Raw genomic sequence first — 19,697 nt, 5'->3', positions numbered from 1 at the left:
GTTAGTGTTGGAGTAGTTATGGCTTTTCCACAGATAGGCTCTGAGGTCATGTTGTTTTAGACAATATTATCCTTTCTTCAGTGGCAAGAACCCACAGAAAATGATAGTGAATGTGCAGGCTAAATCTAAGACTCTCAAGATCAGTTGGAGCCAACCTTAGTAGCCGGCATGCCACAAGTTTAGCTTGTGCCCTCCTTGCGGGTTATTCTGATTCCTTTTCCTTTGCCTTCTGCTCCCTGTCCAATCTGCCATGTGTCATACACCCATGTACCATGTGTGGTGCAGGTTGCCCAGCCTTGGTCTCCATTTTAGAACATTTCACTTAACCTCATCCTATGGTAGTTCTCTGATTATTTTTATTAGCTTTTACCCCCATTTGTCCTGCAAGTTGGAGCAAAAAAAGAGAAACAAAAAATACACTTTTTGTAGGTTGTTCTGTGCATTATACTCTTCATTAATGAGGCTGAGCTATACCAAAATCGTATTGTTTAAAAAGCCTGCAACATCAAAACAGTTTTTGGAACATGAGTCTAGATCCCATCTTTTATCCATTTGTGGGGAGCTTTACTATATAAATAAGAACAAAAATAATAGTACTTTTTGGGTAGCTTTTGATATTTATTCTGTAATATGAGAAACAAAAGAATAAAACAAATGTAGAAATCCTTCATGCTTGATTACATGTGGTCACAGAACATTTAGGGTATTCAGGTTTCTTTTCTGTTTCGCAAAATAAGTTTCCTCTGAGCTAATTAGATTTCTCTTGCTGCATGTGTATTCGCTCACACTATAAGACTAGCCAATATTAGGCTTTTCTTGAAAATTTGTTCTCTTGAGATTGGTGTCTAAGTGAAGTGCAGGGACAGCATGATGTTAAACCATTAATCAACATAAAATGTGCATGCTGGAATCTGTCACTGAATTGTGGAGGGCACATCATACTTAATTACTCATTGAAAATAACAATGTAAGTGCGGTGCTGGGAGGGTTCAGTGCTATCCATCTGGCTAATTGTGGGGCAGTAATACTCTAAAAATGCCCTGCTTCTTTGAACTGAAACTGCATCTCTTGCTGTTTACACACTTGAGTTTCTTCTGGTTATACTAGTCATAGATCCTTAGAGAAAGGCATTTCCTGAAGATTGAGTAGTAGTTCTGGCTGTCTTCTTTACGTTATCACATCAGTTTTGTTTGGCTGTGTAAGGGTAGGAAATTTCTTGTACGTCTTTTGGTTGCTTATTCATTTTGGGTAGCTCCTACAATGTGCTAGCTGCTTTCCTGAGGTCCTATGATCCTCTTCTGTATGGAAGGTAGGGCTGGAAGGGCCTTCATGAAATCATGTAGTCCAGTCCTCAAGTCAAGGCAGGATCATCCCTGACTAAATGATCCCAGCGAAATGTCTGTCTAACCTGCTCTTGAAAATTTCCAGGCATGGAGATTCCACAGCTACTCCAGGTAGCCTATTCAATTCTTGACCATTCTCATAGTCAGAATATTTTTCCTAATCTCCAGCCTGGGTTTCTTCTTTTGCAGTTTGAGGCCATTACTTTTAGTCCTATCTTCTACTGCCACAGAGAATAGTCCATTACTATCCACTTTGTAATTACCTTTCAGGTATTTTTTTTTAAGACTGCTTTCAAATTCACTCCTTGCCCCCACCTTCCCCAGGCTTTTCTTCCCAAGACTAAATAACCCTAGCTCTTTCAGCCTTTCCTCATAGGTAGGTTGACCATACGTCCAGGTTTGGCCAGGACAGTCTGGGATTTCATAGTCTGCCTCAGCATCCTGGCAAAATTTGAAGCAAAAGTCTCAGATTGGCACCAGCCTGCCTACATGTGCCCCTTCTGAGCAGAGGCTGGAGGTGGGGTTGCAGGCTGGGTTGGGCACTGGTCCTCCTGCCTGGGGTGTGGCGGGACAGGGAGAGCATTGCTGTGAGCATGGGCTGCTCACACGTGTGTGCACGATGCCTCCCTGACCACGGTGCCCTGGGCAGTCACTCATGTTGCCCACCCTTAAGTCTAGCCCTGACTGACTCTACAGTGCAAGTTTACCTGCTTGCAGCCCAGTGGAGTTGGGACCAGAGGGCAGCTGCCACTGCAGAGCCCTGCTGAGGGAGGGGGGTCTCCTGGGGGGGGAGCTGGGACAGCGTGGAGGCGGGGGAGCAGACTTGGGCCCCTGCCCTGAAGGGAGTGGAGGTTTCTCCCACCCACTCGACTTCTAGTGGGGACCTGTGTTTTGGGGGGCAGCTTTGGGCTCCGGGGTATAGTCTCTGCCTTGGGACTGCGGCTGGCTCTGTCCTCCTTAGGCCTGGCTGCCTCCCTTCCCACCCTCCTCCTGCACAGCTGGAACAGGTGTGGGCCCTGGGTGCTGCCATTTGGGGCCCCTCAGGTGGCAGGATCCCACTGAGGGCCACAGGGGGGAAGAAGTGGGGGCAGACACTGCTCCAGGGTTTCATAGATTTCGTAGCTTTTTAAGGTCGGAAGGGACCTTAGTAGATCATCTTGTCCAACCACCTGCCCTGGGCAGATGATCCCAGCTAGGTGCTTGTCTAGTCTTTGCCAAACCTTCCTCGGTTTTCCTTCACCTCTGCACCTCTCCCACCAATGCACGGCTGACATATTGCTGAAACAGCTCATTGCTCTTGTTGTCCGTGGGGATATCCCACCCTCTATCCCTCACCTCATCACTGTTCTGAACTTAACCCAGCGCTGGAAGATACGCTGTGCTGCTGAGGTTGGGGCAGTGCAGGGCTGCTTCTGCTTTGCTGACATGGGGCTGATGCTGCTGAAAGCCATGTGAGAGCCCGGAGCCTGAGCTGCATGGTTCAGGTTGTTTAATGGTCTCTGGGCTGTGTACCAGCAGCTTCCTAAAAGCTCAGAGAGGTGGTAGAATCTCCGTCCTTGGAGGTTTTTTACAACTCAGGTAGATAAAGCCTTGGCTAGGACGCTTTGAGCAGGGGGTTGGACTAGATGACATCTTGAGGTCCCTTCCAACCCTCATTTTCTATGATTCTGTGAATTCTTTTCTCAGTGCCAAGAGTGTGTCTTAAGCATGCTTATTTTTAAATTTTCTTCTAACAAGAAAGAAGAAACTTCAATGCGAAAACATAAATGTACTTTCAGCGACGCTCAGAATTTCCTTTGTTAAAATGGGTTGATGCAGAACATGCTACTTTTCTGCAGTGTTCTGCTACGTTTTCTGTTGCTTATGGAGTCCGTAGTGATATCACAGACCATCTCCAAACACAGAAACATAAATCTGCAATAGAGGCAGTGTCTGCAAGTGAAAAGCTTGCTTCGTTTTTCAGACAAAGTATTGCATCGGATACTGAGCTTAAATGTGCAGTGGCAGAGAAGGTATGTTTGCATATCATTATGTCCAGCATGAGCTCTCTTTCTGTTCTAGTAACTGTTCATTGAAATTGATTTCAAAGTTATTTGATCCAGTATTTTCTTGTGCTGTACAAAAAACAAAGCTTTTGCATTAAATGTACTAGCCCCACTGGCAAAAGATGAACTGTCTGCAGAACTGGCTGGAGCAACTTTTATTACTGTATCAGCTGATGCATCCAACAGGAAGGCAGTAAAGCTAATCCCAATATTGATCCTTTTTTTAATCCTTCAAGTAGCATGAAAGTTAAATTGCTAGATGTTTACTCTGTCAAAGGAGAGACAACTGAAATCATTGCAAATGTTATTGAAAGTTGCATTCAGAAACCTGGGATTTGCATGGAGTCCTTGGTTTCTGCACTGATAACACTAACACAAACTTTGGTGTGGTCCAGAATTGTGGGAAAACCAGCATTATTACAAAATTGAAAGAAAGGTGGAACAGAAGCTTACTTGGATTGGTTGTGTGGCCCACATTATACACACCTGCATCCAAACAAGCTGGAAGGGCTTGCAGTGAAGAGAGATCAATGTTTTCACATTTTACACAGTTTATGTAACCAAATCGCAATAATTCTGAGACCAAGCTGACCTTGACTATAACATTTTGCTCTAACATGGTAACATGTTTTCTTTTATTACTTCTAGTAATACAGCATCTTTTTGAAATGTATGAGCCTTTGAAAGCATACTTCATGCTAAATGTCCAACTCTGTTTTTTAATTTCTTTCAAAATGAATGTGGGAAATGTTGGTTTCTTTTTGTCGGTTAGAGAACTTTATGCAAGCTATCCAACATACAGAACGGCAATCTACATCAGCTTTTGGAGCATCAAAAGAATTGCAAGCTCTGAAGACAGAATTGGTCAACAGAAAATGTTGAAATCTGTGTCAGCCCCTTAAGAGAAACAACAAAAGATTACTTGCTCAGATGCATCCTTCAGTTTTACAACTCAAATAATCTATGGCACACACTTTAAGAAGTTTCTTTTGATGGCACTTCTGCATTTAATTGAATGAACCTTCACCTCTGTCTTGAATGGAGTAACGTTGAGACATCATATGATTTCATATGCAAAAGATTTGACACTGAATCATTAACTAGGCTGATAAAATGCTGATGGTCTTTTAGACTAATTTTGTGCCATGAAGATTTATGTGAAAGGCAAACTCAAAGAATGGAGGAAGCAAGATATCCCATGGGAAAACCATTGGGTTGAGAGAGTCACTTATTTCAGTTGTTCTCTCATACCAACAAGTAATATTTGGCATTTGGTTAAATATGCTATTTGTCTACCAGGGATATCTGCTCCAGTGGAAAGAGCATTTTCACAAATGATGAAACTGGTAACCAGAGAAAAGCTGTCTCAGTATATCTACAATTGCTGCTTTGCTGAGTATCAAAGTGAATTCCGAAAAGGACTGCCTGCAATTTTACAAAAAGTTGCAAAAAACCCAATTCTTTTGTAGAAAATGCATTCCTCAGAGAAGTACCAGTAGTTTGGGTCCAGAGACAAGGCAGGCCAGGAGACGGAAAACTGACTGAAAAGTGTAATTGTCAGCAGTTTGGACTGGATTGTGATCATATATTTTTTTCATAAAAATTTCATGTTATCATAATTTTTGTTAAACCGTAATTCCTACTTTATTTATAGTGATACAATTTAAATTAAAATTAAAAAATGTAATTAGTTACACTTTTATTTTTTACAATAACCCTCCACCTTTACTTGAAACACGGTGTCTCTGGATTTCCTTAACACTGCTCTGTCTCCCTGCCAGACTGTGCCCTGCCCATCTGCCTCTGTCTGCAGCAACGCCACTGACTTGGGCATGAGAGCAGTGTCCCAGATTTCCTTAAAAATAATATGATCACCCTACTCATATGTGATGCTTCCCGGTCCTCTAATCATTTCTGCTGCTTTTTGCTGGATTCTTTCTAATCTGGACACGTCTTTCTTGGTGTGGGGCCCAAAACTGGATATAATACTCCAGATGAGGCCTTACCAGTGCTGAAAGGAGTGGAAGAATCTCTTCCCTTGATTTGCAAGAGGCACTCCTGTTAATACAACCCAGTATGGTTTTTTTTCCCCCTGAAACAAGAGCAACATGAGCTGTTGGTTCATGTTCAGCGTATGGTCTAGTGTAACCCCCCAGGTCCTTCTCTTCAGTTTTGCAGCTCAGCCAGTCATTCTACAGGCTGTACTTGTGCACATAATTGATTCTGTTTGCACTTGTCCTTGTTGAATTTCATTGAGTTGATTGCTGGACATTTCTCCAATCCATCCAAGTCATTCTGGATCCCAGCCCTACCCTCTGAAGTGTCTGCAACTCCACCCAGCTTGGTGTCATCCAAAGAGGCATGGTTCTTTCTTCAAGGAGTTCATATTCCAGACAAATGAGTGGACAGAGTAGAGCACATTGTTTGTCATGCTTGCTTGTTCTATCCTTCTTTCAACTCTGTCTCTTGTCTGTTTAGATTAGAAGCTCATTATACAGGGCATATCTACTACTCTAAGCTGTGCCCAGAGCAGTGGGTCCTCATTCTTGGTTCGCTCTTTGGCACCACCACAATTAAAACGATTGAGAATGATAATTGCCCAAAGAGTTATATGAGATTGTCAACTGGAACTTAAAAAGTTGATAAAACTATTCTCAAGTGCTTACGTTTGCTGTTACTGGCTGATTTCCCATGTGCTCCACAGCAAAACTGGGTCATCAGAGGTGGAGGGGACTGCGTAGGGAACTTGTTCATACTGTGTAGGTGAGCTCAGGGTGATGCCATCCATATAGATGAGCAGCAGAGAAGGAAGGCACGGGGGTGTTTGTGTATTAATCAAATAAATGGGCAGACCAGGTTGCATCATTAAATATAAACATGCTTAAGCAGCACTTTCAAGAATTTAGCTAACCCATTCCCAGGCCTGCGCCGCTCATATTGACAGTGTGGGAGCTTAAAGGAGGAGTCAGAGAGAGAGTCATTAATTATAGCATGATTAGCCAGGCAGGGGAAAATAGTAGTGCTTGCTCAGTCAGAGAAGACAACATTGATGGTAGGATAAATGAAAACAGTAACAAGGAACCCAGTCTCTGCAAGTACTTTACAAACCACATTTAAGCCAAAATATCATACCAAAGACCAGAGTAAAACTTGGAGAGCAGTGGCTGACCATTATATATAATTTTTTTTAAAGGGACACCTTCAGATTAAAGTTCATACTTTTAAAATCTCTAGCGTGCACAGATTATGATGGAAATTTACCAAATAGGGAGGAATCAATAGAAATTACTGATAGAACCTCCAGATCGGTGGTCAATATGGCTTTCTGCTGGCGGGCAAAAATGACCCAGCTTAGGTCTGAGAAGGGGCAGCACCTAGGACCTGGCCATTGTTTCTGAAACGGTGGTGCCGGTGAAATTTCCAGCATGCAAAACCCATGGGTTAGATGCAGCTCATAGGCTATCGGTTGTCAACACCTGCACTAGATGATTAAAAATGAAGCCTTTAAAATCGTAAGGGCTTGGGATTTTTTAAAACTAATATGTGCACTCTTAGGTGTGTGAACACCTACACATAATTCACAAGATAAACCGGAAGATTTCAAATAGCAGTCTATAGTGTCAAGACCGTTCTGACCTGTTGTTCTTTTTCCAAGTTCCATCGAAGAATTACCCCGTTATTTATTTTCCATAGTCACAACACAAGTGAAAGGTAAGAACTGGCACTTTCAAAGGGGATGCCCTGTTTCTAACAAGGGGAGGCCGCGGTTCTAAAAAGGTTGAGAACCACTGATTCTAGAGCACGTGCCAGTGGTTTGCTTTTTCATATTTCACTCGGCTTGGTCCTGGATTCTGCCCCATGTGATTCCAGCAGTACCCCTTTGACTGGAAAGATTGCAAGTAGGCACAGAGATTCATTTAGATCGTATTGTGGCATGTGGGCCGTTATTCCCTGCAGGGAAACGGCGCTCCTTTATAAAGCCCTGTGAATCTCCACGTGGGTGCAGGGATTTGCTTGAAACATCTAAATTTTATGTTGTAACCTTTTCAGAGAGGAGGCTTTGTCTTCTCATGTGCTTGTACAGCTTTCGAGTCTAATAGAGTCTTAAAGTTGTTGGGGTCTTGGCAGGGAGGAGGGCCATAACTTAAAATTAAAAGCTAGATGGGCATGAAGTTAGGCTGTGATGCTTGTTTTTTGATAAAACCTGATTTTTTTTGTGTGTTTAAATTGGGAGAACATGCAATCTCTCACTGTTATTATGTCCCATGTAGAAATAAATGTTCAGATTAGATTTGAGTCACGAAGGTGAAAACGTTCATAACAAAGCAAGCATTGTTCTGAAAGAAGTACGAGAATTGTTCAGGAGGACAGGCGCTGCAGTTGCCAAGGCATCATTTCAAAGCGAGATGGAAAGTATATGTGGGTTGAACTTGAACTTAATTAATAAACAATTATCATGTGTCACCTTAAGTCTCATTGCATGGAATCTTTTTAATAAGAAAAGAACTAAGAAATTCTCTTAAATGATGTTGATAGCTAGCTCACTGCTTGCTGAACGCTCTTTTCTTTTGGACCCATGTAAAGCAGGATCACCCCACGGCTGATGTTTGGCACTTCCGTTTTCAGTGGGAATTTAAATTTTAGTGGTGGCAGCAGCTGGGTGACCTGGACTGTATCACGGACGCTCTTCCTACAATAAGAGTTGTCCGAGAAGTTCTACGTGGGATGCATACTGGAGAATACAGTACTGACTGCTTTGTGTGGTTCTAACCATATGAGGGCTGGCTGATTTTGTACACGAATGTAAATTGTCCACTCCACATCCTGGAGTAGGTGCACTTAGTGGGTGTTGTTATAGAGGCTTGCCACTAGGTGATGACCAAGCAGATGGTAGCTGATTTGCCTCGAGTAAACAGCTACTCTAGGATAGGTTGTGGACAGAAGACACTGTGGCCACATCCAGACATACATTTTGTGCCGCCGCTAGTTGTCCATGGAGAATGTCTGTGCTACACACGCTCTGGCCCATGGCAAGTTACCCCGAGTGGGGTAGGGCAGGCTGGGCTGGCCCCAGCAGCCTTACCTGAAGTCCTGGGGGCCTGCAGCTGCATCGCTTCTGCCACGCGGAGCCTGGCTGGCAGCAGTGTGCACCTCCAGCTTTGGGCGGCGCATGCTGTTGCTGAGTGCAGCACTCCGCTGTTTTTTTGGTGAGTTTTTTTTTTGACCCCTGAATCCAGGGGTCAAAAAGCCCCTCTGCTGCTCCCTTGGCAGCGTGGAGAACAACTGAACATGCAGTGTGTGGTGCCACAGACGTGTCTGCCACACCGCATACTGCATGACCGCTCTCATCTCAATCTGTAATTTTAATTGGTGGTGTTTTACGCATGATGCTTTTAGGAGTAGTTCAGTGTTGAATTGGGTAAAGCTGCTCTCATAGAGGGCTTTTCTCATCTTTCCATTCTTTATCTTCACCAATGTAAAGTCTAATTATGCTGGTGGAAACGTTATCTACCCAGGCAGCGAGGCCACATTTCACTGGTGAAATTATAGATCCAAATGTATGTAAAAAACCAAGATGAGGTGTGATGGGGTTAAATGTTATTCATAAGTGCTCCATTTTCACCATACATCCTTAGAGGCTGAGAAAAATTTTGTTTGGAAGTCTGAATCTGTTTTCTTAGACCAACATAGAATGGAAGTATAATCTTGCTTGCTCAGAGATGTGCCTTACCTATGCAGGGGGGCTTTTCACCAAGTGATTGAACTCTTTGATATAGTGCAACATGGGGGGAGGAAGAGGGAATATAGTTTCCTTGCTTTTTGTGTGGCTGATTTGACCTGAGATAAAAAAGCTGAGACTCTACACACCTCTCCTTTATAAGCTACTACTTAATCCCTTCCTTCATGAGGTGAAAGGCTGCTGTTTTCAGTAATTGGCCATCATATTGAAAACAGTATAATTAACACTAATGAGAAACAGATGGATTATTCTCACTACAACTTGTGCATCTTCAAAACACTTAAATTGCTTTTGGTCCAACCAGATTAAAAAAACCAAACAAAATGAGTTGCGACGGGGTTAGGTTTTATCAAAAGCCTGAATGATCGAAACGTTTTTCAAGCTCTTCAATGATTGGTTTTGAAAAATGTTTTTAGTATTTACAACTAAGATTTTACAGTATTATCATAATGCGTGATAAAGCTGGAAAGTGAGCCAGAGGGGTGCTGGTGATTCAGTAGATGATATCGCTCTGGAGGGTGTTCTCAAGGCTCAGCCTGGGGATGAAATGCAAAACAGATCTTGACAATTTGTGGTTATTAAAGATCCTGTAGCAGCCTGATTTTAACATGTTTAATCTCTAGGTGTACTGGTCAGATTCCTAACTTTATAACTCCCTAATTAAATTTGTCTTGCAACCTAGCTTCATGTAGGATGCTCCTTTCCTGCTTTAGGTTGTTAGATGATGTTTTCTGGGGATCTTCAACAGAGGCTGCTCTATTCAGTACCAGAAATGATGCTATTTGAGTATTGGATGGAGAGGTTTTACAGATATATATTTTTTTAGCTGTGCTGTGAGGCTTATTTTTTTTATTGAGTGTATAGATATCGTCTGAGCCCTGAATATTGCAAGGAAACTTAGGTTCTTGCAGAAATCCTTCTTGAAAAGGCTGTTCTAGTTACAACTCCTACATTCCTCATAGGCTGAAATGTATTATTTTCCCCTCATTTCTCTTAGGTGGGCAGTATCTAACAGAGAAATGCTTATGGCGCAGAACAGTTCCCTGGAATTCAAACTGCACAGATTATATTTCATTAGTTTATTGATGGGCGGAACAGCAAACCAGAGAGAGGCATTGCAGTATGCTAAAAACTTTCAGCCGTTTGCTCTGAACCATCAGAAAGGTAAGTGACTTTTTAGCTATTTCAGAGTAATGCATTTGGTTCTAGGCACTTGATTTGAATTGCATTAGTCTCTTACTTCTGTGTTTGTGTCTAATGAATTATTTACATTTTTAGTGGAAGATGAAGGTTACTTTTAATACAAGAATGTGTTTGGGAGGAAGTTGTGATGCTTCAGTGATGTCTTAAATTCTAGGGAACAAAAGGAACAGTATTTTAAGAGTAGTTGTGTATAAGCAATAACTATTTCAGTAATCCCTAGGTGAAACTAAGGCCATAAATTTTATGTATGTTTTAGGCACTCCAGCTGGTAAGTATTGGGGTAGGAATAGTGGGTTGGTGAGATCAGTGGTGTGGAGGAAGATGTTTGCTTTCTTTGTCCTCTTCTTTGTATGCCTCATTTAAGATTCATATCAGTTTTGGTCTACAGCCAGGAGAAAGTTGACATGCATATTCAATATATAATTGAATAGGCTTTCTAAAGTCATTTATCTGGTGTTTTGCTTTACTCCCTTTAACCCCTGCCCTCCCCCCATCTTTCCCACCCACTTGCAATTGTACTGATCCCTTCTTGCTTTGCAGCACCTCCCACAAGGAGTTAGTTTAAAAATAAACCCTCGAGATGACAGGTACTGACAAAGTCTGCCTAAGAAACTTGTGGTAGCATCTTGAATTATAAAATAATTTTTCTTTTATCATATTTGGGAACACTGTCTCTTTCACAGCGAGCTTTGCCCCTGCATCCTCACAGTTTTGAATTATTTTCAAAATAATGGCAATATACAGAGCCATTCAGAATATCATTTATTTTAAAATTCTGATCACCTCAAATATTGTCACATTGATGCAGAATGAAATAGAGGTGCACTAAGTACTCTTTTTAGACTTCTGCCATTGCATAGAATCATAGAAAGCTGTAAATGGTAATATAGGTAATAACACTTTATTGTCCCGAGTTCCAAATTGTTATATCCAGCTTGTCATAAGATCTAATGGTTAATTAGTCCGCTGTTAAAAGAAGAGAGATTTTTCTCTATGGTGGCTATGTCCATATTTGGTCCAGATGGCTGTGTATCTTAGTATAATTGAATATTACTGATTTGCTGTATATTTGTGTTATATATGGTTTCTTATCAAAAGGCCAAAAGCTCAGAGTAGTCTTCTAATTAGGGCATAAAAATGTGTAAATGTAATGGTCTTGAGCATTCTTGTCCTTCGCAGATATTCAGGTTTTGATGGGCAGCCTGGTGTACTTGAGACAAGGTATCGAGAACTCTCCGTACGTTCATCTACTAGATGCAAACCAGTGGGCAGACATCTGTGACATCTTCACAAGGGATGCCTGTGCTCTCCTGGGTCTCTCAGTTGAATCACCTCTTAGTGTTAGGTATGGCATCTTGCATTTCAGTGTTTCTGAGGTCAGGTGCCTACACTTTTTTCAGCTGAAGGTTGCAGTGGGAACTTGCTGAGTAAAAAAGAGCCCTATCTAGTTAACATTAAACAGTCATCTGCGGGTGCACACTTTAGTGGGTCCTGGGAGCTATGACCCCTCCAGCATGCAGTGCTCTGTCGTGAGCCAGGTAGCGATCCACTGAGCCCCATATGAAGCATTACATAACGAGACTTAAGTTCTGTAGGTCACCCATCTGTATGAAAGAGAAGGATGGTCACCAGCCATTTTGTACTGAAGCAAATGTGTTGAGGATTTTCACCACAGCTTGGCAGTTGAAAACCCAAGCCATTTCACGACTTGCTTTTTCCGTTAGGTGTTCTTGCTGCGTTATCTTTGATCCAGTCATCTTTTGCTTTGGTTCTATGATGGAGCTCTGTTTTAAAGGATAGTGAATGGTGATTTCAGGATATGAAATTTGCATTAAAGTCATTAGAATTCACAGTTTGCAGAGGTGAAAACTTGTGTTTTCATGCCCCGTTGCTGCTACAACTGCAAATGCAATAGTCTGCTGCAGACCATTAGAAATATAAGAAGTCAGCTGACTCTTTCCACCCTTTCTGCAGATAGTGCATATACAGACACCGTATAGCCACTAGGCTGTACATCCCAAAGTGAAAAATCTTTACATTCCAATTTTCCTTTTAGAGGTAAGACAAGAAATAAGTGGTTTTCCTCCTGCAGGGAGTCTCAGTTCTTGACAAAAACTCCACGGTGTTTTCATGGTTATCTCCTTGCTTGTTACTATCAGTAATAGTCTTCACTTAGTTTACTAATTTTAAAGAGGCGCAAATTCTTTTATGCAGGATTTCACAGAGAGTTAATTGTATGTACATGAGTCATAGGAATTAGATGTTTTTTCTAGGACACATTTTGTTTGGCATAGCAAAGCTGAAAGGAAAAAAACTTCAACTGAATCTACATCCGTTTAGCAACAGCATTTATTAGTTGACCTTACTTCGGGTGAATAAAATCCAGTCGCTTAGTATTTTCTTATTGACATTGTCTTGAATGTTGGCACCATAATGCACACAGTTCATTATCAGTACAGGTGCCCATGACACTGCTAATCATATGGAAAAGTCCCTCCCTTTTATTGATACTCATGTTAGACAGTTGCCTTGAAATTGCCATGAAATCAGTCGAGCCAAGGTGTTTTTAACTGTGACTGGTGTGGAGACACCTTAAGAGTTTTCCTGTTTATGCCCCATATGTGATTACTGCATGAAAATGGCTCGGACAGTGAAGTGACTCCCAGAGTTGGGTAGCAATGTTGGTATGAGAACTCTGGTTTTGAATAGGTGTTGAAGTGGGTGGTCAATGCAAAATATTTGTACCTTCTCATGACTTCACAGAAAGGCATGTTCCTGCTTACTGCTGAAGCCTCGTAGTGTACTTCACTAGTTTGAAGACATCCTGGGATAGACAGCAAAGTGTCAGAGCACCCTAATTCGCCCAGCCACTGGCCACATTTGGTGCTTACATCCACTGAGCGATTTTTGTCTGAAGAGGCTTCATTTTCATCTTGGTCTAAGAGCCCAGGTGTAGAGACAAGTTATTCCTGTGTTTCATCAAGGAATTATTGTAGGACAGGTACTTATGTACAGCATCTTAGGCTACATTTGAACTGTGTTTTAGCCACCCTTGTTGTGTACTTATTTCTCTGTATCGTATGTAAGTCAGCATGACTGTAAGCTCCTTTTTCCTCTTGTATGGTGGAAAGTGAAATAAAACAGTACAATCAAGCACTTGGCTTGTAAGCTTTGGAGCTCGGATTGACTTTTCTTGCGTGCTCTTTACAGAGCCTACCACAATGGAGCTCTGATCTACAATGGAGGTGGCTTAGACACTGTGTTAATACAAATAACTCAAATCGTTGATATGATACACTTGGATCATTCTCTTTCCTCTTTAGGTAACAGAGCCAAGAGTTTTCCCATGTTAGTTCTTAGTACTGCATTGAGGAGGTAGGACCTTGAGAGGTAGTTGTTCATAAAACAGCTTTCTGTATTAATACTTTTCTTGTTCTGCAGTTTTTCAGCAGGTTGTGTAGCATTGCCAGCTCTAATTAATATCAAAGCTGTGATTGAACAAAGACAGTGCACTGGAGTTTGGAATCAGAAAGATGAACTGCCGGTGAGTATGCACTGGACTTCAGACGGACTGAACGTGACTTTTGAGGGTCTCTTGTTCTGCAAGTAGTAGCAGTTCTGTCAGCAGCATAGTCCATCTGAGGAACATGCACTAATTGTACATGCTGTTAGCGCATGTCACAATACAAGGGGGAAGGAAAAAATCAGATTAACATCTTTCAGCTGGACTTCAGCTCCACATACAGCTTGCTGTTGTATTGCTCCACTGCTGGGTCTGCTTAAAGTGAGCAGGAATGGCCTTGTTTGCAAAGACTGGGGGGCCTGAGTTGCAGCCCTTAGTTCTGCTTTTAGGGTAGCTCATTAGTAATAAATTCCAGATTACTGCCATGACCGTGTTCATGAAGCTGTTCCGCACTTTGTTCCTGCTGAACTGCATCTGATTTTTTTGCATCCTTGATTTTTATCCGCTTAGCCCCCAGAAGTGAAATCAGCAGGCAGTTTTTCTCCTTGAAATCAACCCATCTGAGCAGTGGAAGAGTTTTTGCTTAGCCAGTATCTCACACCTTGGTAACTGAAAGAAGTGAACTGAAGCTATTGCATATGACTCTTGAGGTGAATCTAGAGTTGAAGTGGAACTATTCATGGCTGCCTTAGGGGATTTGCATAACCTGTTCTAGTTAGTTGCTGATGGGGATTGATCATCCAGCTCCCTTTAGCCTCCTTTAAAAATCTTTGCCTAGAAATTTAAGTCTTTGTGGGCCGTCAGGTCCATTAACTTGCCTGTGCAGATTTATGCTCTGCTATACATCTCTTGCAATTGTCACGATACCCTGAAAAAATGTATAGCAGTCTGACTTAAGATGCCTATGAAATTTTTCTGGCTGGAGATTTGTAGACATCAACGCAGATCCTGCTGCTGTATTGAAGTGTGGTTAAATAAGTGCCACTGCATTAGAGGAAAGCTGATTGTTGTCTTCTGGAAACACGATGTCTCAAAAGAGATGGTAAACGTAATTTGTTTTACGCAGATTGAAGTGGACCTTGGTAAAAAGTGCTGGTATCATTCAATATTTGCCTGTCCAATTCTTCGTCAGCAAACAACAGATAATAATCCACCTATGAAATTAGTCTGCGGTCACATTATCTCAAGAGATGCTCTGAATAAAATGTTTAATGGCAGCAAGTAAGTATCATTCTTATACATGTAGCAAAGTCTGGGTGATGATAAATTGAATTCAGGGAGAGAGCAGGATATAATTACAAAATTGGTGGAAACTAGTTAAGTTAACTTTATGGATAACGTTTTTGAAGCAGAGTGGCAGCATTTGGTGTAGCTATAATAAGGACCTCACTGCATAGGTTTATATCACTTCTGAAATATCCTTCATTTTGACAGAAGTAATAAGTACAAATGAATTATTGCATTTAAACAGGGGGAGAAGTCTTGGAGAAGACCTGAGAAGTTAATTACCTTTGAGCAGACCATTATTTCTGCTGAGGTCATTCCATCGTAGACATTTAAGTGCCTAATGAATAAGGGTGTTGTCATGTCTTTTGGAGAGAGACCACATTAGAAGAAAAGAAAATATTTTTTAGGAAAGGAACATATACAACTATTATTCGTTGTGCTTTAGGACATGTAGCTTCTGAGGTATAGAAGTAATGCACAATGTAACAATCCTGATGGACCAAGTTGGGTTTTATAAAGAAGGGTTTCACACAACCTAATAAAATAAACATTTTTATAAAGGAAATTTTTGGCTGGTGTTTACGTTCCCATCAGAATAGCATCCAAACTACTGTATTTACCCAAATCCAAGACAATACTGAATTTAAGATGACCTCCCTAATAACTAGATTGCGCACATAGTGAATTTATACATTTGTTATAATTTTCCATGTATAGAATATAATTATGTGGATGGTCATCTTAAATTCATGCCCCCACTGCTGCGGTGGGGAAAGCAGTGGCAGGGGAGGAGATGTGGGGTGGAGAACAGGTTGGGGAGGTAGCAGGACATCGGGGGGAGCAAGCAGTGAGGGGTCAAACAGCCCCTTATCCCTCTCTGCTCCACTTGCCCCTCTTGTGCCTCCATCCCTGCTGGCTCTGTCCCCCAGCCTGTTTTCCTTCTCTGCCCTGCTCCTCCCTTCCCCTTGCTGCTTACACTTGCATTGCAGCAGGCTCCATCTCTGCTCCAGCTGCTGTTGCTGTTTCATAGTTTCATAGTTTGTAGGGTCGGAAGGGACCTGAGCAGATCATCAAGTCCGACCCCCGGCCACGGCAGAAAAGAGTACTGGGGTCAAATGACCCTAACAAGGTGTTTGTCTAACAACCCCAGCAAGGTGTTACCAGCCTGGGCTGGGACTTTTTGCGCTGGAGCAAGGGTGGCGGCGCAGGGGGCAGGCAGCAGCTGTCTGTTCTCCCCCCACCTCATACTCAATTCCAAGATGAAGGGCCTGCCCCACTCCCTCCCGCACATGGCAAATGAAGAAAGAAACCTTTTTCTGGAATTGAGTAAACACGGTAGTACCTGAGGCCAGTGGAAGTCACTTGGCGCATCTACACATGATGCTACTACGTTGCTGGTCACAAACCGTGATGCCACAGCTACATTGCTATAGCAGTGCACTCCCTTGTTATAGTTATTGCTGCAGTGATGTAGCAGCTAAAAATAACCATGTGCACAGCGCAATCTGGGCTGTTACTACACCATCGTTTAGTACAAAAGGAAGTACTAAATGACAGTGAAGTAACAAAGGCTCCATAGGGACACGTGTGGATGCACCCACTAAGTTTTAACCATAAACTGAAGTGAAAATGATCGGTCTAATTTCCGAGTTCAAACTGAGCAAAATACAACAACCAATCGCATGGGATAAAATGATGAATGAATTTTAAGATCTAACGTCTTTGTTTTTAATAAACTAAGCGGGAATAACAAGGTAAGCGACAAAAGAGCATTTGAAAACATGTATATAACTGATTGGGGCCCTTTTTAAGGGTAGGAATCTGTTCAGTGGAGCCAAGTAGAGCATATTGAATAAGAACACGTAGTCATTCCCTTTCTTGTCTATGGTATCATATTTAACTGAGAGCTTGGCGCCACTGTAGCAAAATAATGCATGAAAATACTTAGTGGTCTGTTATTTCAGCTGTTGGAGATCTCTAGTGCTATCTCTGTGCTGCTTTGCTGCTTGGTTTTTTGCTTTTGTACACTTCTAACATGCTGTCTTTGTCTCTAGATTAAAATGCCCCTATTGTCCCATGGAACAGAGTCCTGGAGATGCCAAACAGATATTTTTCTGAAGCAAAGATTCAATATGCAGCTTGTAAGGGACACTCTCTAAATTACAGGTGCATTTCGAAAGAAGTGAAAAACAAAACAAAACACTTGTTTCATTTTATGCAGCAGACTGAGGACTCCTGTGTTTATATAAGCTAATGCTACGGAAACTTTGCCAACATTTAGTGGAAATGCTACAAAAGTTAATATTACCATAGGGCTTTACTATACTCTTGGTCTCCATACCTGATCAAGTTACTACACCAGCAGTTGTCATTCAATGCAGGTTTTTGTACTTAATTATATGGTGACTTTTTACTTTTTAAAAGCTGAAACCTGATCACCCCCCACCCCCATATGTTTAATATTCTTCCTGCTATTATTCTGTCATCCTCTTAATAACAGTCACCTTGAAGAATGTTTGTGGAAAAAGTTTTATTTCCTGTAATGTGTACATAATTAAAAGTAAATACTTCAGAAAAAAGTTTGATAAATTGAATAGTGGTTATAAAACTAATTTGTATTTTTTTCGCCGGAAAAAAAAAAAAAGCTGTGATATATTCTGAGTTTTCTTTCAAACATTTTTTTTCAGATTTTGCATAACTCAAAGTAAATGTGCATATATATAAAATTATATAAATATATAGCTCTGAGGGGCTAACTCTTAAGTTCCATTGCTAACTTTATAAGGTTGGTGTATGGATAAATTACTACTGGAATGAAGTGGAATAGGAAAATCTGTTTCCTTTGTTTTCATGATCGAGAACTGTTTGCGTACTAGATTACTCAATAAAATGGAATTCCGAAGTGGAGATGCTTTTAGTCAACGACATTTGCTCTTTGGCCTTTGTAGTCATGTTCTTTGAACTTTGTATTCAGGATTAGGCAATCAATGTCATGTTGCTGTATAGTTTAATAGACATTATAGTGTGTTATTTATAAACCGTTATCAGAGCCAAATGAAGTGTAGAAGTATTCATTGTTCAATGGTGGTGGGGGGGGAAGCATGTTCTGCTGCAGCCTACGGATGACAAATCTGCACCTTGCAGAATTAGGCCCTATATTCTCATATTAAAGGTAGCAAATTTTCAGTAGCTTGAGAACACTTTTGCTTTTAGCCTTGTTTTTCATAGTAGCCTATTACTGCTAACTCCACTTTTTCTGCTCAGTTTGTCATATTGTTGACTAGGTAAATTTGTACTTATAAACCAGGTGTAGATCATGGCAGTTAGACCTTTTCTAGTGTGCGTATATTTGTATTTATTGCACTGTCCTATAGTAGGGCGAGCAGCCACATAGCGTGCTAAGCTCCATGTAAAATATATTTCTGTATTTGTGTAATAAAAGAAACCAAGCTTATATGGTTGAATACTGACACACTGGTTGAATGCACTAGCACAATGCACTACAGAGGAGAACGTCTGTCAGACCTCTACGTGTTGAATCCCCATGTCATCTGACTTAAGAGACGGACTTGGACTCTGGTGAATTGGTGGCAACGGACCCCCCCCACCCCTTTAATGAGACGTTAAAAGGAAAACTTGAGACAGAGTAACCTTTCAATATGTATAATACGTGTGTTTAAACATGGAGGTGTATGACTTTCTGCAAAAATTACATTGTATTCATACAGAGTTCAAAAAACAAAACCTGGGTTAACAAATGGTAAAATCAACAATAAACGGGTGAGGATATTATTTTCCATGTAGGCTTTCTAGTCTTGCTGAAATTACTTTTAAACTTTGATCTTCAGTGGTGTTGGGGTTTGGGAATTTTGGTGAAATGGTGTATGTATTGTAAAGAAACATTATGCAAACGTGGTTCGAAAGAGATTCAGCTTTGTTCTGTATAGTGGTATCCCACACGCTGGTACACTAGGATCAGTCTAAACAGATGTTAATATTCATGGATGCCTACACCAAGAATTGTCCATAAATGCAAATGAGGCAATTTTTATTAAGCAATTCAGATTCTCTCATGTAGTCAACTTGTGCTCATTGTAGTAGGCCTAGGTGAGATATGGGAATTACCTGTGAACCAGTGTATTGCTTCCTCATTTTCTATTTTCCTCTCCTAGTCCCTAGTGAGCTGTTGTGGCTGGCAGTACTCTCCAGAAGTACTACTTAGCCCCTGAAGATGGCTGGTGTTATCCATATTCCCCAGCAGCACCAAATTAGGGGACATGAGTGGCTTGTACAGGCTCCATACCCACCCACGCTTCCTATGGACCCCACTCCTCATTGGAAATCTCTGTCCACAAAGCTCTCTCCTTCTTACACTCCATGCTTTCTGCACATCCTTTCACAGCATGCTGATGAAGTGAACTTGGGTTCATGAAAGCTCGTATTCCAGATATCTAGTTAGTCTGTGGAGGTGCATATCTACCTTGCCTTCTCACAAAGCTCAAGACAGGTTCTGCTTTTGCTGTGCCTGAAAGTACAGAGGAACGGGAGCAGGATGAGGCACCTGGCCCCGGTGAGTGTTTTGACTGTAGATTTTTTTCCGGTACACAGTGCCTGTTGCCTTACCTGTCCTCTGAACCTCCTGTGTTTTCTTTTGGTGAGGATGAGGATTTCAGTGA

At 41.5% G+C, this 19,697-nt stretch overlaps 1 protein-coding gene across 1 annotated transcript in view; it reads left to right on the top strand.

Annotated features, from left to right (window-relative positions):
* RMND5A (required for meiotic nuclear division 5 homolog A) overlaps window positions 1-18,824 on the top strand; it is a 43,038-nt gene extending 24,214 nt beyond the window's left edge. Inside the window, exons 5-9 of the mRNA XM_019553305.1 lie at window positions 10,126-10,292; window positions 11,511-11,676; window positions 13,773-13,875; window positions 14,861-15,015; window positions 17,076-18,824. Coding sequence (XP_019408850.1) covers window positions 10,126-10,292; window positions 11,511-11,676; window positions 13,773-13,875; window positions 14,861-15,015; window positions 17,076-17,139 — 655 coding nt within the window. The 3' untranslated portion in view covers window positions 17,140-18,824. The remainder of the gene's footprint in view (window positions 1-10,125; window positions 10,293-11,510; window positions 11,677-13,772; window positions 13,876-14,860; window positions 15,016-17,075) is intronic.
* The last annotated feature ends 873 nt before the right edge of the window (window positions 18,825-19,697 follow it).

The sequence above is a fragment of the Crocodylus porosus genome, unplaced genomic scaffold (assembly GCF_001723895.1).
Source record: "Crocodylus porosus isolate Cpor-Errol unplaced genomic scaffold, CroPor_comp1, whole genome shotgun sequence".
In the NCBI taxonomy this organism is placed as follows: Eukaryota; Metazoa; Chordata; order Crocodylia; family Crocodylidae; genus Crocodylus; species Crocodylus porosus.
Note: the sequence above shows the minus strand (reverse complement) of the source record. Positions and strands in the feature narration are given on the sequence as shown.